This window comes from Triturus cristatus, chromosome 7, assembly GCF_964204655.1.
Source record: "Triturus cristatus chromosome 7, aTriCri1.1, whole genome shotgun sequence".
NCBI lineage: Eukaryota > Metazoa > Chordata > Amphibia > Caudata > Salamandridae > Triturus > Triturus cristatus.
The window spans coordinates 1,610,578,203-1,610,603,883 of record NC_140590.1 but is presented as its reverse complement, the minus strand read 5'-3'; the positions used below and the strand labels follow the sequence as shown (position 1 = coordinate 1,610,603,883).

Sequence of the window (25,681 nt, the reverse complement as noted above, 5' to 3'; positions counted from 1 at the left end):
AATCCAGACACAGTAAAGGTGCTTTAGGAACTACCCAGGAACCAACTGAGAACTAAGGGAGTGCATTAGTTAGGCATCTAGAGAAAAATCTATATACGGTCCACCAGGAGCACCCAGAGATTCACCCACAGGAATGAACAGGATACAGACATCTGAAGTGCCCTGGCGGGTCCACTTGGGACCAGCACATGAGCAGCCCATGGCATGCACACGATTCAGGCTACCATCATAAATTATCTGAAGAGTCAGTTCAGAATGGAAATTGAGTGACATATAGGATTGCACAAGAGAAATGCAACCCATAGTTCATGGTCTTTAGAGTCGACCCGGAAGTGACAGAGAGCAATTTACAAGCATGCACTCATTACAAGCAGCCAGAGGCACAAGGTTCCCACTGGGCCAGCAGACCAACAACAAAGAATATTATCTGATCCAAAGTAAATGGCCCAGACAGCAGACTGTAATTACAGGTCTAACCCCACATAACCTAACCTACATAACCTCACTCAACTGCATCATAGACAAATTCAACTTAACCCAGCCTACACAATGTGGTTCATGGAACGTAACAGACTATGACCAGGGCAACCGACTCACTGGTTGGCCAACAGAGCAGACCAGGCTAGCAACAGCCTACAAATGATGGGCGATGACAGAAACCTCCACATGCTCCCTTAGGATTTAGGTAACACCTCTGCCCAGTATTACATGACTTTATACCAAGCCCCTGCTTTGGGACAGTCCCCTAACCTGTCAAAATATCTAACTCGTATAGAGTAGACGCATTTAAGTGGCCCAGTAACTAGCAATTAATTAAATGAAGCGATCTAACAATTGGCCTCTGGCAGGACACCATGTCCAAATGGCCTCCTTATAGAATTTTATAAAAGCCTTAGTTCGCTCTTGACACAACCACTTTCAGACATATTTGAGGGGGCTAGAACTTGAGCAGCCTCCACCCTAGAGGTGTATGAAACTCATGACCATCCCTAAACTCATAGACCTTCAGACAAGTGTGAATCATATCGCCTGATCTCAGTAAAATACCAAACCTAAGTTCCTTGCCAAAGAATTAGCAACTCGTTTGGCACTAGTGATTACTAACCTAATACAGCCTGATGAAAGCAGTTTTATGCAGATCAGGCCAAAAGATACAAATTTAGGCAAGCCTCCCATGTCATTTGAGTGGATCATAACTTAAGACAACCTTTGGTGGTACCGTTGATTAACTTTCAGAAGGCCTTCCACACACAAAAGGTAATGGAAAGAATGCTTGCAATAAGTGTAACCAGTGGCAATCCCTCATTGTTCCTTTGCCCACTATGCCACACCCATATAAGACCCAGCCATATCCAAATCAGTCTTGACTCCGCTCCAATAGGAACAGTCCAGCCCGAACTGCCAAGCCAGGTCATCTCTGAACCGAAACACAAGCAACCCAAGATTGTTTCGCCCTGATTGGGGCTCTTCAGTCAGATGTAGCCTGGTTCCAGTGGCACAGTGAGCAAGGAACCCATGTCTGGACAAACAAGTCCCACTTAGGGCAGTCGTTAAACACACACAAACGTTGATGAGAGAATGCTTGCAATAAGTCTAACCACTGGCAATCACTCAGGGTAGTATTCCAACCCATTGTTCTTTTGGCCATCACCCCACGTCATATCAGAAGGCCTTCGACAGAGTCTTATGGGTGCTATCTCTTTGAATCCTATGATATATAGGTTTCGGAACAAACTTTGTGGCTTATACTGAATAGCTTTAACGTGGACTCAAAGCAGAGTTAGGATGTGAGGGGACACGTCCAGACCTTTTCCACTTAAGAGTGGGTGAGAGAGGGATGTCTGCTTTCTCCGCTCGTGTTCGTTATTGCAATAGAGCCACTGGCTTGTGCCCTTCAACAGAACACGTGGGTGACAGGGTTAAGATGAACGGAGAGTTTGGAGGACAATGTCTTGCTTTACTTGACCGATCTTCTTATATTCCTGAGCAACCAGATGGGCTCAGGCCCGGTGCAATGCAGACACTGGCTGAGTTTGGCACTTGCCCAGGTCTCAAAACCAAGAGGTCTAAGACTACACTGTAAAAAGTACTCTCAATTCACTTTTTTTGTCACATTCTATTCTGTATCTGATACATGCAGTGTCCTCAAATTGTTTACAGTAGAAGAGAGCTCTTGGACATCCCTAGCAACTACATCCAATTACTGGGCAACTGATACGTTTCAGCACACCCGGTAGCTCCTGCTTCTGCCACTAGGCTGTTGCTTCAGTACAATTTCAGCACACCAAAAGCATATAGATCTGGCTTATAACTGAGATTACAAGCCAGATCTATTGACTTTGCCAATACTTGTTTTTATTTGTGTCCTATACTTTCTTGCAATAAGAAAGTAAAGAAGGCCATACTAAGTGTAAAATGGCTGTGTTAACGGAAATCAAACTGTTATCTACTATAGTCATTCAAATGCTGTTGGGCCTCACCCTTCCTCTATGGTCCTTCGGTAATTCAGATGGTGGACCAGGAGCCATTATATCGCCCACACGGATGTGCCTACCAGGTAAGTATTCTATGCCAGTGATAGTAAGCCCCCCTAATTTGAGCAACAGTTTCTAATCACAAGTGTGGTGTTCCCCCCCCTTCTTCAAGTGGTTCTAGCCAGCACCACTGGGATGGTGGGAGTGGGACAGGGGGACCAAGTGCTACGTCCTTCTGCACGCAAGTCAGGTGTATGTGCACGGTGCACAAACACCAACTGGCTACACCATCTTACAAGCATCAAGTGTGATTTGCGGAAAGAAAACACTTCTTCTTGCCGGGCTCTCCAAGGCCAAAAAACGAAATCAGGGATGAAGGGCATGCTCTTCTATCTCCTGGGGCATTTCTTTTTCATGGGCACAGTATGACAGGCTTGCTAGAACATTAAACAACATGAGGATTTGGAGTTCAGAAGGAAATAAAAATTCTTCAATGTCTGGAAGAAACATTAAATAAAGAGTAGAATCCAGCTACCGATGTCTTCCAGACAACTATGCCTATGATGAAGGACATATGGTTGGTTACAATCAATTCCTTAAATCAAGCTCTTAGCGCCAACATTTTGGGCGGAATTTGCTAATCCCAACCTGCTGCCCGAAGCAAAGTAGGAAACCTTTGCACCTAAAGTACTGACTAACTCAACATGTTATTTCTTCCAATTTACCTTGTACGTATGTATAATAAAAAGCAAGGAGCTAAGGCAAGCACAAGGCTTGCATGGAGCCTATGTAATCTGTTTTCTGTCTTTGGCCAGATAGGATACTTGGATGCAGACGTAACCTATAAAGTATTGGAAAATGATGAGAAAAAGATAAGCTCATATGTTGAAGAAGATGAAACATGCTGCCTGGCAAAATACTTTTTTTTTTAAATGACTTACTTGCAAAAAAATATTTCCAACCTTCTGCAGTTCACTGCTCCCTGCAGTCACTATGAAAGAAAGACATACATTAATGAATAGCTCTGCAGCAGGACAAGACAAAAACAAATACGAGCTACAGTGTACAAGGACATAAGCAACAGAGATAACTGCTCAAGTCGCAGTGTGACTGAAGAATGACAAAACCACAAAAAATGTTATACGCAAAAGTTTAAACACTATGTAAATAACAAACAAGTACATGTTTATGTTTAAAGCGCATGGGTGCCAAACCAGGACATCACTGCACTAATGTAAAACCACAAAAATGAATACGCTAACTTTGTAAAACCAGGTTTTAGCTGTTTTCTGAAGATAGCTTTGCTGGGGATATAACGATGGGGAAGCAAATTTCAAAGTTTGGTAGCAAGGGATGTGGCCTAACGGCTAGAGCGGTTGACCTACAAGTTAGGGAACCAGGTTTGAGTATCAGCAGGGACCCTCAACATCCTTTGATTCTGGGCAAATCACTTAAACTCCCCATGCCTAACAAAATTAATGCAGCCATCTATAATGCAATTGGTGCTCATGTAAAGCGCTCCGATACCTTTAGGTCAAGTTCGCACTATATAAACCTCCCCCAAAAGATTTTTGAAAATCGTTCGCCGACCCCCTCCCCCCCCGCCCCCCGTCTGTTTTGTTCTTGGCCAGTTCAAAGCTACAAGATCTCAAAGCTCTGGTAGGGGTGCAAGTCTGGCACACATGTCTAAGGACAGAGGGCCCGAGTAGGAGAAAGCCCGGAATGCAAAGCACAAGGCTTTAAAATGAATCCTCTTCTCCACAGGAGCCATTGGAGGTCAGTTAGATGGGAAGAGACTGACTGAACCTTGGGTATGTGTAGCAGCAGCCAGTCTGCTGTGCGCTGGATGATTTACATATTTATTTTTTAATTTAGCTTTAGCTGGAACAAACCCAAGGGGGTTGAAGCACCATGCAACATCAGTGAAATTGTGTGGCATACTCAACAGAAGTAGCTGTTTCGTTAGGAACCTAGAGAGTTGGCAATCATTTAAACATGAAGCAGCAGAACCTACAAATGGAAATTTTGATTTATAATTCAGAACCATAGAACACAACGGATTAAGCAATCAGGATGAGAAGATTATATTGAATAAAAAAATCAATCAGTGTATTAGGATTATCACTCTTGATGGAAGGAGGGGAAAGAAGGTCTAGCAAAAAAAATTAACACGTGTCTAGAAAAGGGTATTTAATGGAAGGTGTCTGTATTGGTGTGGATTTAGGTAGAGTGCCGACATGTGTACCCAAACCTCATTCTACTACTATCATCTCCAAAATAACCCTTTCTAGACTCTTCCTTTATCCCTCCTGGCTCATCTCCAACCTCATTCTAAAACCCCTTCTAAATTCTTCTCTGGTGTACCCCTCCTTTGACTCCTCCCAAACGTCTTTTACTTCTATGATCTCCCTAATCCCTTTCTAGAGACTGTTCCCTCCTCCATCTCTCCTTTTTTACTAATCCCAAACCTCATCTTACTACTATGATCTCCCAAATAACACTTTCTAGACTCTTCCCTCTTCTATCCGTCCATTATCCTATTCAATCCAACTAACAGACTCGCATGTCCACCGCTCAAATTTACTCATATTTCCCCATACTAATCCCCCACTAATCCTTTTGGGTTCCGGAGGAGCATGCTACTAGCCAATAAAAGATTAGACGCCTCGTATGGGGTTGTAAACGCTATATAAAAGCAATGACAGTACAGCGTACTATTGATATCTGCCCTGGACCACCCTGCATCAACATGTCATATTACTCTCTGTAACAGGGTGATGTGGGCACCTTTTAAGTGATGAATATTGGGCTAATGCCGCCCCTATATCCTGCATGTGCCAAAAGTACCTACAGTAGCTATAACACAATTGGTGAACTGCTGGATATCATAGGCTCTACTTCCAGCATTCGCCAACTTCATGGGCACAATCTGCATGATGGATTGTAAGAGACTGAATGCCATTCATCACTTCAAATTTGAACAAGTATGTATGATGTAACTGGGGGATTGTGGGATACTGCCGGTTCAACTATCAGAATTTCCTGATCAGTCTCAATGTATAACTGTTTGTGACTGCGGAGCACCTAAGTCCGTCTTCGATGCACATTCATCAGGTCTATATGGCGTAACCGATGTCACAGGCCCACCTAGCTGCACATCACAGCACGCCTGTAAGGGATGAATTCTGGATTGTATGATACCACTAGCCCAACTTGCAGCACATCCTAATAGTTTTGTATGGTATCACTTTTGAGATAGTGCAGGCACCTCACCCTGCAATAGGTTCACTCATAATAATCACAAAAAGTTACCTCCGAACTTCCATTCCATATCCACAAGCTGATTAATCATCAATGTTTGTCCAAGTGCCAGGCGTGTAAGGGCAGGAGTGTTTATTTTCCACTGTAAAAAAGAAAAGCTTAATTGGGTAACTTGAAAAAAAGCGCAATTATAAAGAGGTCCGTAGTAAATGTGAATAATAAAAAAGAAAAATTAGAAGAACCTGTAAGCAATGGAAGTCGTTATGTATGCAACAATGTGACTTGCCAGCAAAATCATCATAACTGACCTTCAATATAGTGCACTTGTGCACAGTGAAGCTATGGAAAAAATGTCTAAAAGGAGTAAAGAAACAATTTGTGCGATCAGAACAAAAGATAGGGCATGGTTAGGAAGTATTTGCATCTCAATATGCATCCCATGGACATTACAAGTTGCACTGTTAGAGATGGACTGTAGAGAGAATGCTTAGAAGATGTGAAAGAGTAGCAAGGCTAGGAAAATACCACTGACCACGAAGGGATGACGCAATAAACAAAGATCAGTGGAGTGTCTCTCCCCAGCCAGCTGCTGTACGTTCTTAGGATATTTCATACATCAGACCACAGGCAACTTTCAGAGAGAAACTTCCAGAAGGTACCTACACTTCATGTGCAGGAGTATATTTCCAGAATTCATGCATGCCCTATAAGGCGACGACACGTTTCTGTACACTCTCAAGCTGGCTTTGGTTACCGGTGTACAGCCATCTTGGCAGACTGAAAGGGAGTTTCAACACCCCATCAGGGTTACAAGCGCTATATAAATGCAAACCTTTTTCCCTTTTCCACCCCTTCCCAACACTTTTCAATCCAAATAACTGACTAACATATCTACCACTCGGATGTATGATGTTACAACACAAGTGTTTACAACGCGTGCCGTTACATCGCATTCGTTACAACGAACGGATGTAACCACGCTATGCCATTACAACGCAAGTCTTTACCTCGACTTGCACTAGATGGCGTGCTAACATTAGAAAAGTGTAATTTACTATTCCAACTCCAGTCCATTTAACAGTAGGGAAGGTGTTGGGATAGTAAACTACACTATTTCTAATGTTAGCACGCCATCTAGCGCAAGTCGATGTAAAGACTTGCGTTGTAATGGCATAGCGTGGTTACATCGCGTTCGTTGTAACGAATGCGATGTAACGGCACGCGTTGTACTAACCGCGTTGTAAAGGTTGTTCCCCCTACCACTCACATTAATTTAATGTTTCACCAAACTAATTCAACACTAATCCTTAAGGGATACAGAGTAGCATGCTACTTGCCAAAAAGGCGCTTTAAAACCCCATCAGGGGTAGCAAGCGCTATATAAATACAAACCTCTTTCCCTCTTCTATCCCGCCACCTACCCTTCTCTATCCAAATAACTGAATAACATATCCACCACTCAAATTACTTCATATTTCACTATACTAAAATGGCCATCATCTAGCTTCCATCTAGCAGATGGTCTCTAGTGTTTGTCATTATCGAACAATAAGCCTCTTCTTTGGGTAGCTTTTGTAAAACATTAGCTCTAGCTATAAAAGATTTTACCTGCTCTGCAAAATAACTTGCTTTCTCTTCGCTGAGTCCTAGAAACAAGAAGACAGTATTCAATTCACTTTTAATATACCAGATGCAATTCAACACTAAACGCAAAAGATTTAATTAAAAAATACCCTTAACTCAATTAGGCATTATTAAACCAGTAGACCAGATACATAAGAGACAATCCACTATTTTATTGGTAAACTTCACTGCCAGAACGGACAGCGTCATTTTACAAAATGGTAACCAGGGTACAATCTAAGGAGGCCAAGTGCTGCACCAGTTATTTCACATTGCCGCGTGGGACTTCTTTGGTGATACCGCAATCCCTGGTTACTACCGATCTTGGGGCCTTGTGTCTGGACATCACGACTCAGCCTCAGGCTCCCCTAAGGAATCCCACTGTCCTTTTCAATCTACATCCAGACTTACCCAATGTAATGAAATCTGCCTTCACTTGTTCGCTAGTGAGATTCCTCTTCATGGCACCTGCAAGAAACAGCACATCATGTGACGGTGCAGTGAGAAACAACAAATCTACAGTGTCTTTGGAAATTGTGGCTTACGCTTTCTCTACCTCCCTGCAATTCACAGGCTCTTTACAATTAAGGCAAGTGCTTTTAAAAACATGATGCTCCTATCGCCATAGCAACAGAAGGCCTTGGCCTTTCTCGCACTCAGTAAAAACAGGTTCCACTTCAGCATAATCGCCTGTTCCACTATTCCAGGGCAGATGGTGGGTCATCTCTAAAGTTACACCTGCCCTAGAAGGACCCATGTGATGTGATGGAACAGTTAAACAAAACAGCCTTACATTACATGTGCTGCATGGGGGTGGGGAGCACATTATTTCTGGCACCCAGTTGCTATGCTGTCATTTTATAAACCAATCACATATATAGTTGTCTCTCAAAAAGAAATCACAAGTCTCACATAAATTGAATTTTTCCTTCATGCTGTGTAACGTGTAGCATTAATATTACTATTTAACAATAGGATTTGTAAATCTAATCTGAGCAGTAGCGCCCCAAAATTGCAAATGTATGTGTCAGTTTGCAAACCGCAGATTTTTTTTTTGTTCACAACAAATTTTATTTGGTTTTCCCGTTGGATGTGTGGGCAAAGGCCCTACAATGACCTGTAGGAGGAAGAGGCATAATTTCACAGCGAGTCCAACATTTCGACCATAATCAAACATCTGCCCAACATGCAGGGGGTAAAAATCAAACATAGTGCAGACAGTTCTAGATCTCAAAATATGCATATTGATTAATTGGTCACGAATTTTCGTTGTTATCATACACGGGGTTTTCAAAGCAATGTACATATACAGACAATAGCAATAAGATATATATATCGCTCCATTTAGGGGGTCGGTGGGTGGGAGAGGCGGAGGCTCAATTCCTCGATAGGACGCCCAGGGGGTCCAGATTTTCCTATGTTTAGCAGGGCAACCCCGAGCAAGGAACACTGCCACTTCGCCAGATTTTTATTAAAAATGTGCTTGGTGGTATTGTTGTATGCAGGGAATACTATTAGGAAAATAATTATTTGAAGACAATTACATTTGGGTTTGCACCCATTGTGGTATACTCTAAATCTTACACCGAGTATTAACCAAAAGGGAGATGGGTGAGGCAATTTTTTTTAAGGATCCATACCTTTGTGGATGTAGATAAGGAAGGATCAGACTTAAGATTATTTTGAAGCACTAGGTCAAGTGGTTCACGATAAGAAGGTTCCTGAGATAAAACAAGACTGGACACCGGCTCAGTACAATATAAATGCCTAAGGAGGCTGGAAAAGTTTATACATGATGCCATATTACAATAATTGTTAAATGGGATGAGAAAGCTGACCAAGTAGTAGGCAACTGGAAGTAGGACAGAAATCTGAGATCTATTTTGGGGGAGTTATATAAACTACTAATTGTCTCAAATTTGAAAAGCACAAAAACTTTCATTTTAGGATACACTACTGTATAGTGTGGATAAGGTTCATGGAATGAGGAAATAGTCAATGGTCAGGACACATTGGTACACATGTAACACATTAGCTATGTCCCGGGGGCTATTGCTAAGCCATGGAGTAAAGATAATTTTTGTATCACTTGCGGGGAAATGCAGTAGAGGGACCACAAGGAGATTTATTATATTCGGATTACTATCAATTCAATTCAAAAATCTTTATTCGGATAGTGGTGTATCCATAAAAGCACAGTACACATAACAACAGAAAAGGTATACAAGTCCATTAATCATAATATCAGTAAAGTAAAATCATACATAAACATCATATTATGAACAGGTAAAAACAATAACAATAAAAACCCTCTTAGTTTAAATCATTCTAGATTATTGTGGGCTGATTAAAAAACTAATGTACAGACAATATCCATTGGGTTTATATAAAACATGATCACAATATATAAAAATTAAATCAAAAAGCGGTCATCTGATTAATGTCTTTTAGCAATACCTCAATAAGTGATTATGAGGAAGAAAAAAAGAGACCGAATCGCTATATATACACAGAACCTCAGCAAACAACTGGAACAGGGGAATGCAATTTTTGTAATGAAAAATACCTTTGTCCCCTTCCTTCTTACTTATAGTTAGTTAGGGATAAATAACCCACATTGGATCATAAAGATTAAGGAAGAGAGGGAAGACAAGGGAAATTCTGTAATTGACATTTACCATTCTGTACTGACCGCTAATTGCCATTTAAAAATAGAAAAGGATTGGAAAGCAATGATTTTATGTTTTCTCTTCACAAGCGACAGTTTTTGAATAAAAAGCAGAAATCGTTATTTAAGGGTCTTTCTTACCCAATGAAGTTGTCTACTCACTAGTGCCAACAAGAAATTTCGTTGCTAACAATTATTTCAAGTAGAAACTATACAAACCAGCCTTGAGGACGTACAAACATGGGAGAAATATACCAGAAAGCCACATATTCCAGCTTATCAAAAGTCTCGCATTTGTAACACGAATTCAGGAATGCAATTAAAACATCACGCAAGTCTACATTTTAGTGGTATCAGACAGCTGTCCCACAGGAAGAGGCACTCAACAGAAATGTGGCCTTTGCTCTTTGCAATCCCGATGAAACCACTGCATGGTAGATAAAAGCGAAAGAGGTGTACAAGGGAATTACAATTAACAGCGAAATCCATAAGAAATTGCTGAATGGAGATGGCATATTGCCATACTTGTCGGAACCCTAGTCAAAATGGAAATAATCATTAAGCTTACGGACCCTTCGGGCAAGAGTCTGGCCTTTAATGAAATAAATCACACCTTTTCCGCCTGCTTAAAAAGTGGAAAAGAAAAAAGTGGAAACAAGATTGGGAGTGGAATGGAATTCAGACACTATCAAGTATCTCGGTTTCAGAGTTCACAGACCGCACAGAGACGTCATAGAGACGTCATAGACAGTAAGTGTACCCGAATTATGTCAGAGTTGCATAACTGCATATCCTTTGGGTGCCGCCTCCCAATATCTGTGATGGGAAGAGAACCCATAGCGAAAACAGTGACACAAACTCTTTGGGGAGCTGAATTCCTGGACTACGGAACCAGTATGGAGTAACAGCAGATGGAGGGTAGCCATGGAACAGCTTAAGCTTCCAATGGAAGGAGGACTTTGCAGTCCTAGATCTAGGGCTGTATTATGTAGCATAACATTTCTAATGCGTGTCAAGGTGATTCAAGGAGCTTAAAATACACGAGGCCACACTGGATGACTAAGATTATGTCCAGCCCCACTGACATTTGTCTTGTGGGCATTAAAGAGTAGGAAAAACAATCTACCCATCCTGGTTGACAGGGCCAGAAAATATTGGCTTATGTACATTAAAAGAGCGAAAAATACATCTGCCTGTACACTAGAGATTCCCTCCGGGATGTGGGAGAATTCGGTAAATTCAGATGGAATTACTCATGAAGGAGACATTCTCCTTTGGCGTCCTTTGAAGAACTGGAGAGCAAATTTTGGCTATCGGCGGGTCTACTGATTTCGTACAACAGAATTGTGCAGGCAATGAGACAACGGCGGGGCGTTAACAAGGAGGAACTCAAAGTGGGTGAGACACTACAACTGCTCCTCACACTGAGCACAGGCCACAAAGTGATGATCCAAATGTGTAGGACAATCAGAACAAAGTCAATGACGGACAATGGTCACCCAAGACTTAAATGGGAGGAAGCATTATAAATATCATTCACAGACTAATAATGGGATAGAAGAAGACCAATACCGAAGAGATTATGAATGAATGAGAATTTCAGGTACACACAGTTTAATATCCTCAACCAAGCTTTCATGACGCCTGTGAAACCACACAGCCTTCAGTCTGACACCTACTCCAGCTCCGGCGAAACAGAGGCAACCTTCCATCATAAGGTATGGCCATGCAATAAGTTGGGAAAATACCAGGAAACAGCGACAACAATATTGACCGAGTCGGCAAGTAGACCTGGCCTGTGCCATCCCAAGATATCATTCTCAGCGGGCATGTCTAGACCCCAGAAGACCAAGACAGAACGCTAATTCATAGATCGAGAACTACTAATGGCCAAGAGGGAAATCTCTAGGAACTGGATATAAATAAGCCCCCCCCCTCAAAATAGAAGGGTGGGAAAGCGAAACAAGAAAATGATGGATGCTGAGAAACGCCTTGTGAAACCTAAATCTCAGTGACACCATGGGAGGAACCCTGGCATGGGATGCCATGTTAGTACAGTTTCCCAAAGGGATTAATGCCCACCTAGATCATGAATAATTTAACTATCAACAGAAATAAAGGCGAAGAATCGGGAAGCCCCACTGATGAGAGGAAATTATGTGAGAAGCTGTAGAGGGCAGAACAAGTTGATTTGACGCACTACCACATGTCTTCCCCTCCCATCCTATGAGATGTGGGTAAAATAGGCACGAGTTGGACACTAAAAATTAACAAAAGTAAAAAATATAATCTAGAAACAAGGAAGTGTATAATGTAGAAGAGAAAAGAAGTTGGCCCAGCTAAATATAAAGTTGGTAAAGAGCACTAACTCTGGAGCATTGGCACAAGTTACGGTTTATTTTTGTCAGTCAAGATATGTATCGATACTATGCAGGGATGCGTCACGTACGCTAGTTAAAATATTAATAAAGAAATGTTTTTAAAAGCCTGGATTTTGCTAAGCTTACCCTCATTTTAAGTAGCCCGAAAGGCAAGCAAGTCTCAATTTAGACTAGTTTCAATGCTTCTTGGCAGTCAGCCTTTGTTTACACGCAAACAGGGATCACTTGTGACTTCGTAACCTGCTTTGTATTTGAAATGTTGTGTCAGATTTGCCTAATGAAATCCAACAGTCTCAATTTTAACTGCTTGGGAACTATCGCCACCAAGTGGCCAAAACTGGTAATCCACTTAACAGCAACCATGTCTACGAAGTGCTTATACGGTTAAACTAAGCAGCTCCACCCTTTTCTTTTCCTAACCCAGAATCCACCGTCCCCATACTTCCACATTTTCAGTTGTAGTGTATTATAATTGCATTTATATCGCCATGACAAGGCGCTAGGGAGCTTTGCGTAAAGGAGCATACAACGCCATGCCTTGGGTGAAACACTGACTCTAAAATGGCCAATCTAAGTGGTGTAGATGTCAAGTCTGAGGACCAGAGTTGTGCTCTTACTTTGTATCATCGCTTCGCTTGTGCAGAAGCTTGAAGTGAAAAGGAGTGAGAGATGGCACACAGGCATATGTCTGGGAAAAGTGGTACAACACAGTACTATGCAGCGGTCGAAGTGCATAAAACAAGCATGAGCACTTTGATCCGGAGTACGATGGGGGTGGGGTTTAGGATGATTCTAAAAAGAACAAAATATTTCTGCAAATATTTTGCTGCCTTTCACCAGCAGATAACTGCATACAGGCTATAAATACACACACCTTAAATGAAAAATAAATTCAAGTTAATCTGTTTTCCGGGAAATGACTGCTCTGGTAGGAAAGCTCAGTTCGTCAATGAGATAGAGGTCTGTGGGTGTAACTAGAGGGTCATTTATTTGAACCCTGGTTAGTGCACTGGACAATAGTGCCAAGTGCATATATGGTGTGAAAGGGGTCCCAGCCTATAATAAAAAAGCACTGTCAATATGCAAGTCGTTACATGCACTATAAGAACTATAAGAATATATATATTAAACACAGCCTAAGACCTGTTTCTACAGCTAGTAGCTCATGATCTACTGGTAGTTCTCCAGCTACTTGCAACTAGCTCTTCTGCGTGCAGCCAGAGAACTAAATTAGAAGCTTTTGCTTGGCCGAATGTATTCCAAAATTGAAAAGCATGTATTTGAGATGAAAACGTGTGCATTTTCAGAACTCATAAATTGATGTGTTGGGAAAATGGTTGAATTTCAAAAATATATTTAAAGCCGATATTGGAGTGATTAAAATCAAATTGTGATGGAGAGATTAATTACCTCTATCATTAACTTGGTGCTAAGGGCATTGCAGCTATGGTTGTTATGTCTTATCCTTGCGGAGGGATTCCGCATTAACAAAGTCTTTTTTAGATTACTGCTGGCAACCATGAAAGATGCATGGATATAATCACCAAAGGCAATCTTGCATACGGTGGCCACTAACCGAATCTTGTTTTATGTGGTTATCGTTTAATCTCTAATAATATCAGTAGCGGGGGAGGATTTTCACGGAACATAAGTAGCTCTTATTAGGGAAAAGGTTGGAGATGCTGCATCTAAGATAAGCTGTTGTAGTTTACAAAATGTATTGCACACAGCATTAAAATAGGCAGCCACAATATGTGCAAAAAGAGTCAGTTTTAAAGTGCTTACAGTGCTTTCAAAAATTATACTTTTAATAATAGACAATTAGACTGTAACTAATGCAAACCTTTTTACATGACAGTCACACTACCTCTCACAAAGAAGAACTCTGAAGTTTCAAAGGATTCTATAAATTAAAGGCTGGACTGCCTCCCAAACAGCCTTTAGTTCTACTGATTAATCAATTTTACATATTTGCATTTCTTTCATGTAATACGTACCCTGGGGAGAAGGCATGTTTCCTCTTTTACTATCTGTCTCTCCCTTGGCTTCAAAATATAGGAGTCCCCACCCCAAACCCCACCACCCCTCTTTCAATCTGAGGCAACTCAAGTTCAGTATTACCGGTTTAGGAACCGTTGTTTTTAACAAACAGTATGAGAACTATACTGAGAACATTAAACAAAAAGCTTGGGAATGTTGTTCCCAGTAGATCCTGCCCACACAGACTTCTGGTAATATGTGGAGGTAATTAAAGGATGTCAGTCAACCCCTGCTAGCAGTGCTAAGCCCTCAGAAAATACTATATAGGACCTGGCTTTGTAAGAAAAAGATAGAGAGAGAAAAAGATAGAGAGAGAGCGATAGAGAGAGAAAGAGAAATAAAGAGAATGACTGACTGACACACACACACACACGCACACACACAGACACACTCTCCTCCCCCCCCCCCCGGAACTTAGGAGTGCTTGTAGAAAGAAGTTAAGAAGAGAGCAGAGAGATTAAGAGGTGAAAGGACAGGGTCAGAGTACAAGGGCGGTGATTCTGGCCAAGGCCCTTTCCAGGTGATAACAGGTCCAAACAGTTCATTGTGCGACTCTTCGTCGCCTTCCCGCCACCCAGTTTCATTTACTAGTTTCACAGCTACGATGCAGCTCCTTTACCCCACTTTGTGTCCTATGAGGTGAGATAAATGTTTATCAGCACCTTATCAAAACTCAAACAGCACAATGAGACCCACCCTCAAAGTGTCACAGCTAAAATAGCGTGAATGTGGGTCATTTCTTTCAATCACAGGCTATAAAAGAATTAACTGCTTCTGGACACACTGCAGAATTTAGAGTGTGAACGTGGGGTTGGCGTCTGAAGAACTGGAAGGGAGGGTGAACAGCACTCTCCCCTCCAGTCTCCACCAGCCGAGATAGCTCATTGGCCCATCCGTGGGCTTGGCCCCTCTGCTGAGATAACCAATGGAAGTGCGACCAGAAAGACACACGAGGGAAATTAAATGATAGCAAGCGGCTCTTTCAACTTAAAGGAAAATGGCTTCCTGTGAAAACATAACTAAAACAAGCGTCGGCAAAGCCAATATATCTGCCCCTTGAGACATATAGCTTTGGTTCTGGGCATGCGGTACAGCACCCGATGCTGTGCAGCATGGCTTTTAAAAAAAGACAAAAAGGTCATACCTTGCCGGCTGCGTCATTTTGTAGGCGCCCGCACCAAACATGTTTTTCTGTTAGATTGGTGAACAGAACAAGCATTTGCAATGCAACAGGTCTCGCAATTACGCGAGCTTACGCTATTGGCATTGTAAATGACAATGCCTTTTATTTATGTTTTAAAAACAAAAATAAAAGGCATTGTTATTTGCAATGTCAATAGCTCAAACACGCGTAAATGCAAGAGCTATTGCATTGCAAATGCTTGGTATGCACTTCAACCGCTGCATGTCACACATGGAGTCAGCAGCAGAGCGTGTTTGGGCTGCGGCCTTGGAGTCACCACAGGTCACAGTGACAGAGCACTGTCTCTCCAGATGTGCACCAGAGGTCTCTCATGTTTTCGGACTGACAATAATAGTCTGATTTTCCACCTGGGCGCCGGCCCAGCTTTCCATGCGCTGGCTTCTGTAATTAGCACCCGTTTATAAGGAGGCGTCGCCTGCGCTCCCTCACCATCACCACCTGGTCTCAGGGGGCGCTGTCGTCATCTCAGGAGGCGGCTGACACTCTAGCCGGAGCGAGAGGTGGCAGGAATTCAAGTGTGCAGCTCTCTTATGTTGAGCACTTTGTACATTCAGGACTACGCATCCCAGAATGCAAAGCTAAAACCTGGATTGGAATAGCAACTCATGCATGGGCCTTAGAAGCTTGAGTCACTGCACAGTAGCCTGAAGCCCCGTTTCAAAGCAGCAAAGCAGTTCGGGCTGCTGCATGTCACCAGGAAATCGTCTGGCTTGAGGATAGAAGGGTTTATTTTCTTGTTAATACAGTCCTTATTTCCACACACAGACCTTAGTACAGTTCAAGCGAGAGCACATGTAGGATCCGAGTTGCACCTCCGTAATTTGTGCAACGTGTTGTGCTTTTTTTCACCGCATTCCATCCTTCCCAGTATTTCGAAATGTGAGGTCAGTCATGTCTGGGCGCTTTAAATCCTTGGAAAAGGCTTATAACTCTGCACTGCAGAAACAATCTTGCCAGCAAAAGACAGAGGAGGTCTTTAAATCACGCTTTCTTACTCAGTAAACAAACACAGAGCTCCCACTGCAAAGGACTAATCCCACTCATCCTTCATGCTGAAGTAATTCCCCCAGGCGCGTGCACATCTTCCATCCGAGATGATCTGGAGCCGACAGAGCCGTACACATCGCCTGTCCAGGCGCGTGCACATCCCCTGTCCCCTTTCGGCACAGAAACCAACAACAATAGATCTTGCCAAGGCGCGCAGCGCATGCGCTGCTTCGCTAGGCGAGACCTAAAAAACAAGCATTTACAATGCAATGGTCTCGGCATTTTTAAAGTTAGAGCTATTGGCATTGCTCATGACATTATTTTTGTTTATGTTTTTGTTTTTAAAACATTTAAAGAAACAGCATTGTTATTTACAATGTCAATAGCTTAATCACTCTCAAATGCGAGACCTATTGCATTTGCACCCACACACACAAAGCCACCCACACACACAGAGCCACCCCCCCACTACTTCGGCATTTATTTACATTGCATAAGGCCCCTGTGCTCCAAAACAAACGGATGCCTCTGAATGCACAGAGGTTCTTGAGCTAAGGGCTGGGAGCGGAAACCCTCGGACATGTGTTGAACATACCAGTTGTTAACCCGTTCCAGACTGGGGCGTCTCAAGTTCTGCCATCGGGTATTAAAATGCCTTTGAGAGATGGGTACGCACTCACCACGAATGACCTTTCATTTAGGAATTACCCCGTGTACACGCCCCACAACGTTGGCCTACAGTAGTTCCGGATTTTCCAGTATCCTTAGTACTGCAGGCACGCAGGCGGGGCATCACTAGAAGCAAGGCACAGGACTACCCTGCATGGCATTGGAACGCGGCTCCACCTACCCTGCAGAGCATGGCACGCAGGCGGTGGGGGGGGGGGCGCATCACTATAAGCAAGGCACAGGACTACCCTGCATGGCATTGGAACACGGCTCCACCCATCCTGCAGTGCATGGCACGCAGGCGGTGGGGGGGCATCACCAGAAGCAAGGCACAGGACTACCCTGTGTTAGAAATGGGATTTCTGGTTGGCTAGGGCTTGCGCCAAAGCCAGGCAGAAACCACCACTCTAGTCAGGGCAAGGAAGTTACACGCCAAAGATAACCCCTGCTCACCCCCTTGGTAGCTTGGCACAGTCAGGCTTATCCCGGAGGCAATGTGTAAAGCGTTTGCGCGCGCACCCAGCAACAACACCCAAGGCCCACCACAAAAGAAACTCCACACAAGGTTATATATAAAAATAGCCTTTGTATTATACCAAAACACATTAGATAATAAATACACACTTCACAATGTGCCACTGGCACGGGCAGAATTTGCAGGGGACTTATCTACATGGGACAGGGCCTCATGGACCACTGTCAGGAATAAGCACTTTTAGAACTAGCACTTTGTAGGAATAATACTTAAGAACCTAGCACATATAATCACTGTAGCACCAATTGGAAAATGTGGCGCACGACCAGTAACTACTGGCAACAGGTAAGTACCACCTACGCAACCCTAACCACCTTAGGAAAATATTGCGCAGGGAACCATGAACTCACTAGTATCACTATACTAGGTAACACAACCTCCTAGGTATAAAAAATACATCTAGAGGGATACACAAAGCATTGCATAAATCACATTAGGAATGAAAATAGCATATAGGCAATGCACAGGCGCAAAAGTACACAGGTAACAATGATTATGTACCCTAGGTGAGGGCACAACACAAGAAAACTGTCTCCAGGCCAACTTGGCCTTTCAGGGGCTCAAACGCCCCTTTGTCCACAGAGTCAGGGCTGGACTGCGCAGGCTGTGCAAGCCAACGCGCACAGGGGCACAACCTAAGCGTTGCATCTGCCCACTAAGTGCTGGGCAGCTGTGGGGACTGGGGCCTGGGCACCTCGAGGCCCTCACGTTGGAGTCCCTCTGGACTCTAAACAAATATGTACCCAGGAACGTTGGAGCCTGACAGGGCTCTAAAACAAATATGCCCCCTTTGGAGTCTCAGGGCTCTATAACAAAGAAGGCCCGACGTTGGAGCCTCACTCGGGCTCTAACCAAAGCACAGCGCTGTGCGGGGCCGAGGAGAGACCGGCGGGGACACCCACACTTACGGGGTAGGCTCCCGTTATTAGATAAAACAAATGCCAATGGATTTACAGGCAAATCGTTATGGCGGCCACAACGCGGGGTGGGCACCTGCGATGTAAGTAAGCGGACTTGCGGGGGAATCTCCACGCTGGGGATTCCCCTTTCCTAATGATCGCAGCTCCGAGCTGCAAGTTCAACAATCCGAAGCGTTGCTCCTTTTGAATGGAAATAGAGCGCTCACCAGGGCATAAGTCCAGCGCTCTGCCCAGAATTAAGTGAAGCTTTCCTCCACTGCAAAGATAAAGCGCTCCCAGGCGCTTGAAGGCAAGGTTCCAGGGAAAGTCTTGGGATGCAGGGGGGGGGGGGGGGCAAAGGCTGGGCCCAGGGGCCAGCTCACAGGGCCCTCCAGCAGGGAGGCAGTCCCCAGTGGCGGTCTCTCCTGCCGCCCAGCAGCAGCAGGCCCCCCTCCAGTTAGGATCAGAAGAGAACCCCTTACATGGGGTCACAGCCCCTTTTTATACACAGGTTACCTATGTTTACAGGTGCAGGGGAGGGGCGAACCAGATGAAACTGGTTCTTGAGCACTTTGTGTTGCTCAGCCCCTCTCCCTATTCACAGAACAGGCCAGGGTCATCAGTCGCACCACAGGGGGCGGAGCCAGCATTGTGTGGGGAAAGCCCAGTCCTATTCAGGTCCCAGGTGTACTCCTCCCACCCATCTGGATGTAGATCTCTCCACCCACCACTGGGGCAGACCCATCCTGACACTGGTGATTCCCTAGCCCATCACATGACCTCAGCTAGCCAATCGCTAGACAAGGCACTCATCTCACACTGCACACAGAAATGCCAACTTCTAGAAGTGGCACTTCCACACTAGGTACATTGACGCCGCACACATCATCGCGCAGCATTTCATCACACGAGTCCGCACATACCAAACTCGCACCTGCACTCCCCAAGCATCAGGAACTACCAGGGACACATACATTCCCCCATGCATTCCTATGGGAGGGCAGGCCAACCTCACTACACGCACGCACTTTACCCTGGGACACAGTGGTAAAGTGCGCAGAAGCCAAAAATCACTAACACCAGGTCACAATAAAAAGCAAAAAGTTTCAGGGGTGAACCTGCCAGAAGGGCCAAGTCCAACACCCTGCATGGCATTGGAACGCGGCTCCGCCCATCCTGCAGTGCATGGCACACAGGCGGTGGGGGGCATAACTAGAAGCAAGGCACAGGACTACCCTGCATGGCATTGGAACGCGGCTCCGCCCATCCTGCAGTGCATGGCACGCAGCCCAGCCGAGGGAGGGACGGGCTGCTGGGTGCGTGTGCGGGCAGGAAGGATGTCTGTGTTTGTGTGTGGCCAGGCGGGGTGCGGGGGAGGCGAGCAGCATGATGGAGCATCCAATGCAGATGTGGAGGGGAGAAGGGCCGTCTGTCGCCCGTTTATGGGCTGGACTGCTCTTGGCACACACCCCCGCCTTTGCTGTGGTGGAAGCAGGCGTCTGTGAGGGGCGCAGAGGCTCGGCTGCAGAAAGTGCAGCTAGCCTGCGGTAGCTGCAACGAATGGTTGCGGGGTGCATGCAGGGACGCGGTGTGGAGCAGGCTGCTCCTGTAGATGGTGGACGCGCAGGCTCTGATGCACACAGGCTGCAGCGGTGTAGAGCATGCTGCTCCTGTAGATGGTGGTCTCTGGGCACGGCGTTCACGCAGGCTGCTCCTGTAGATGGTGGACGCGCAGTCTCTAATGCACACAGGTTGTAGCTGTGTGGAGCAGGCTGCTCCTGCAGGTGGTGGACGCGCAGGCTCTGATGCACACAGGCTGCAGCGGTGTGGATATGCTGCTCCTGTAGTTGTGGGGCGTTCAGTCTTTGGTGCACGCAGGCTGCTCCTGTAGATGGTGGGCGTGCACTCACTGCTGCATGGCGTACACGCAGGACGATTGTTCCTGCGAGGTGCGCTGGGCTCCCGTGTGGTCAATGAAAGGCATGCTGCAATGCATGTATCTGGGCGGACCAGGGCATCGAGGCACCCAGCTGCAGGGTGGGCAGGGGCGGTGTGGTATAGATTGGCAGCTGGCGGGGAAGGATTGCTAGCAAGCATTTGAGGGACACGTCTAAAACTGTAAGAACTTGAAAAGATGAGCTGCAAACAAGACACACTATAGGCCCCTCCAAAGGCTTCCACTGTCCTTAGATACTGATGCAGGACACAATACGGTGTGTTTGGTTGCTGCGGCATGGCGGGGCTCGGTACTGTGATCACGGGCCGTGCTGTGTGAAAGGAGACACCAGCACTGCTGTTATGCAGGGGCAGGCGGTGGTAATGTGTCAACGAAGAGGTCGTGCTGTTGAAGGGACACAGGCTAGGCTGGGGAGAGGTTGTGCTGTCGTGGGCAGTTAGAGGGTCAGATTGGAGAGAGTCTAAAAGAAGCGCGTGGTCTACAGGGTGGGTGGTGGTCGCTGGTAGGATCCGATGCGGTGTGATGGCCAGGCGGCAGTTCTGTTGTGTGGGACAATCTGGGTATTATGCTTGGTTGCTTTGAAGGGCTATGCTGATGTGTTTGGCAGTGCGAGGACACGCGAAGAGGCTGTGTGCTTGTGTAGTGTCAGGCTGTTGCTGTGTTAAGAAGTCATGTGGTTGTGTAGGGGCAGGCTGCAGCGTGAAGAGGCCGTGTAGTTGTGTAGGGGCAGGCTGCTGCGTGAAGAGGCCGTGTGCTTGTGTAGGGGAGCGGTCTGGATCGCACCTGGGCAGTGAGAGCCATGAACACCGCCGCCTTTCTCCGAGGTCAAGCAGAAATGCCTCGGAGAAACGCAGCGGCATTTTCAGATTCGGGGGCGTGTTTTTCTTTCTCTCCGCTTGCCATTGGCTGGAATGTTTAAAGTAAAAAACACGCCCCCGAATCCGAAAAAGACGGGGCTTAAACAGACAGACGCCCCTCTCCTCAAATGGCTGGCCTCCGTTTAGGAAGCAAGCCAATGGAGAAGAGGGGCGGGTTCAAGCCCAGTACTAAAAAACATTAAATCCCGCAAGCGAGACTGCGCACGCGCTGCCTTCTCTGACCGAGGACTAAAAAGCAGCGCTAGTGTGCGGTAAGCAACAGGGGTGAATGTGAAATATAGAGGAGGGAAGCAATTGGAAAGGGTGTGTGTGTGTAGCAACGCGGGGGTAGTGGGGTGGATGCAACATGTAGGGCGTGGGAAGAAATACGGAGGGGGAGCAAATAAAAAGAAGGGAACCTGGGAGGAACAAACAAGCAAGAGAGCGTTCAAAACAAGGGGGGGGTGGGTGGGGAAGCATACACACGAAAAAACAAATCATGGTTGCTTAACTACATCAGGGGAGGCGGCAAGCACAAGTGCAGTGAGTGAGGTAGAGGGGAGACATACAGGAGGGAAACAGCACGAAAACACATGCACTCTCATAGAGTACTTAAACAAAAAGAAAAAACAGGAGAGCCTGAAAACACAGCAGTGAAAGCACACACAAAATGTGCCCATGCTCCTGAGGAGGAACAAACGTTAGATTAAGTGAAGCCCACATGTGCTGGCGAATTAGAAGCAAGCAAAGGAGAGTGGCAATAAGGCCAACCAAGGGTAAATAATGGGCTGACTTTAAGCCCATTTCAACTTAACAAAACATCTCGCAGCCGACTACGCATGCATTGTCCTAGTAGTTATGACCTAAAAATAGACTGCAAAAATAGATTGACAATATATCAACCATACATAAATGTTATCTTATGCTACTAGTGAAAACTAGGGAGCCACAAAGATGCATCATGAATGTACTGCAACTGCCCTACAGCAAGGTGTCACACCAGCAAACACTTCTTTCATATGCTTATCGCTTACCCTACAGACGCAATGGCAGAAATACCTCATCAAGCCTTCAAAAGCCCTGGCATTTTTTTTTTACCCTAAAGAAACACTACCTGTTCGTACCTCCTATTCTATGCAAGTCTGGTCGTCCATGTATGGGCTGCAATCAAAAGTTCTTTCTACCAAAATGCTTCTTCTTTCAAGAATTGCAGCTCTCAAACACTTGACAGATTAAAACCACTTCCTGCTCTTAGTCTTCATGTTCATTTACACATCTGGTTAGGGAAACACAGGGGCACAGGCCCAAACAGCAGCCAAGAGGCTACTTCTAGGCCTTACAAGTAGACATCACATTTCTGATGCCATTTTAAAAAGCCAGATTGCACATATTTCTCAACGCTGCATGACCGACTTCTAAAACTGAATGTCTTGGCCCTGCCACTCCACCTCTAAGGCATTTGAAGAGTGTGGCTCTCTGGTCCTCAGTGCCAAAACTGATAGACCTAACCAGAGTCTATTCATCAGACAGAGGTAGTGAGTGTTTCATTACTAGGAACAACAATTGCCTGATATTATAACAACTCCAGAATGACCATCTTCTTCTAGGAGGAGACACCTTGTTAGAACTTGTTCTATTATTTTGAATCACCAACTTGTCTCTTCAAAAGGGTTTCAAGGCTCGTTGCTAAAGGAAAACCGTAGACTCCCAAGAAAAAGGGGACACGGGGTAGGCGAAGGACCCTGATGTCCAAGTAAGCAATCAAGAAAGACCTATGTAGGTGAAAAGTAGAACACTGCTCAGATGGGACTTAAGGTTGAAAGTCAAAATGTAGTAAGTAGCAAACAACTTGTATCAGTATAGGGTGGTAGGATATGCATATAGGTTGGGTAGTCATCAGCATTCCGCCTGGTACAGCCTTAAGTACACCAAGCTGTACTTAGCACGACTCAAGGCATGTCCGTCTACATTGAATTTATCTCAGCCTCATTCATTATGCTTCACATGAACAACAATACTTCCCACTAAAATGTTTGATTGAACACACCCCACACATTATTCTCATCTCCAATGGATTCTGCACCAGCGATCCACTGTGCTTCCCTTCTCCTGTGTGTGCTCTCTTTGCTGAATTGGGTCACTTTGTACTCTGCAACCAGCCATAGCAACCTTCCTTTCACTGCTTACCCCATACTCTGTTTACCACAACAAGTCTTTCAGCGCACTCCAATGAGGTTTTGGACCTTCGTAACTGTGCAGATAGAGGTCTACTCCTTACTCAAACTGCTCCTCTCCCCTGTTCTGCAGAACCCCTTGAATCTGCTGCCTCGTGACCACAAGCTGCCAGCCGGCACTGTTGCCGTGGGCACTGCGGAATGGGGCACAGGACCAGGACCAGAGACCACTCAAACAATACGTTAGCTGTTAGCTAAATTTCCCTAGAAATCCGGGTTCCTTTTATTAACTCTATGATATAATAGGACTCTCCCATAATTGCTCCTCACTTGGGGTAGACAACAGGTTAACCTTTCATCACTAGATGGGTCACTTCAGGAGTATTGCCCACTACATTACAGATGCAAGCATCGGAGGCCGTCAAATGCAACACACAGAAAACCTTGTAACTCTCCTCTCTTCTTGAAAAATGGTTGGCCAGACACAATAGCTCCAACCTTTCACCACCGACTATTGAGACTGACGTCTAAAGTAACATTTTGGAAAGCAACGCCACCCTGGCTTCTTAATTTTTTTCTGATCTTATGTTTTTCTTCAGTGAACTCCCCAACGTGTGACTCAATTAGAGGTGCCCAGATGTTAGGCAGTTTTTTCCGACCTGGCTTTGGGTTTGTGGCTTCTTGGCTGCACTCACCATAAACCTGGAACTATTTAAACCACTTCCTTATATCTTGCGATACTGCAGATATCAATGCATGTACATGCAGTCTGACCCTAACTAATCCTTAACCCCATTTGCTAGTCGGGAATGATCAAACATGTGGGCCCAGTGAATGCCATGTGCCCCGTGGGATGTCCTCACCAACCAAAAGTCTTAATCATGAGAGACTTTGAGATAAAGTCCACTATATATTGGTTGCCATCTGGGATGCTCTAATGGTGCCATCCAACTGCATATCGTTGTCCCTCTTTTTAAAATTAGATCACTGAGAAACCACTTGAGGGCCTACCTGGTCTCCCATGTGAACTTTGCACAGGAGGGACGACTCGGATTAGTGGACCTCCAGTAAAGTGTCAACCTGGAAAATTGTTTGGATTTACAGGCTTTTGGAGTGGACAGTCGGCTGCAGGCAAACCAACCACAGAGCTGTCTAGCATTGCACCCGAAGCCACCAAGACACAGTGAGTTATCTAACTGGAATGCAACTGCACTGGAGAACACAGCACACTAGTAGTAAACAACAGAATCAACATGGGCTTCCACCTAAAATCAAGGCCTGCTCCAGGACTCCAAGAAAAAGCCACACGCCAACTTTACCCATCCCTGCACTTCTTAGATTATTGCTTCAAACACTCATTGGAATGTCCATTTATCCACGCCATGTGCACCTACTCAAACGCACACATTCACTGAACTGGCAGACACAGTTAGAGACAGTTACCTCGTCGCCATGGTGTTTGCTGCAGCTTCATGGAATACCTTCCATTGCTTTTTATTTTCTTATAGCCACACAGTTTTTAATGCACACAAAACACAAAGCAAATTATTATATGATAGAGTCAAGCGACTTGCTCTTTACATATTCTGAATAAGGTGCATGCATCCTTCCAAGAAGAGTAGTCAGGCATTCAAGGCAAAATAGCCCTACAATGTTAATTAGTTTCATTTGTATATCAGTCAATAACACAATGCCCTGTAACGCAACCCCAAACCCCATTTCTTAGTACCTCTATCTAACCCTCATCTGGCTAGTAGGTAGGCAAATATGTGTTCCAGAACGCTTGAAAATACAGCTGCAGCTTGTGTCTACTAATGCCCACATGCCTCAATTTGAATGACAATATATATAAATATGTGGTCACTGAGGGTATCCAGCATTGACTCAAAGGGGCATGAATTACACCAGGTTTTCAAAATAATCATAAGAGATGCAGCCTCAATGGTCGTTTT

The 25,681-nt window shown here is 44.9% G+C and overlaps 1 protein-coding gene across 1 annotated transcript in view; it reads right to left on the bottom strand.

Annotated features, from left to right (window-relative positions):
• Positions 1-25,681, bottom strand: part of COMMD7 (COMM domain containing 7) — a 62,416-nt gene that overhangs the window by 13,159 nt on the left and 23,576 nt on the right. The window contains exons 4-7 of the mRNA XM_085619486.1: positions 7,770-7,826; positions 7,344-7,381; positions 5,787-5,877; positions 3,416-3,465 (exon numbers count right to left, since the gene is read on the bottom strand). Of these exons, the coding sequence (XP_085475612.1) occupies positions 3,416-3,465; positions 5,787-5,877; positions 7,344-7,381; positions 7,770-7,826 (236 nt within the window). The remainder of the gene's footprint in view (positions 1-3,415; positions 3,466-5,786; positions 5,878-7,343; positions 7,382-7,769; positions 7,827-25,681) is intronic.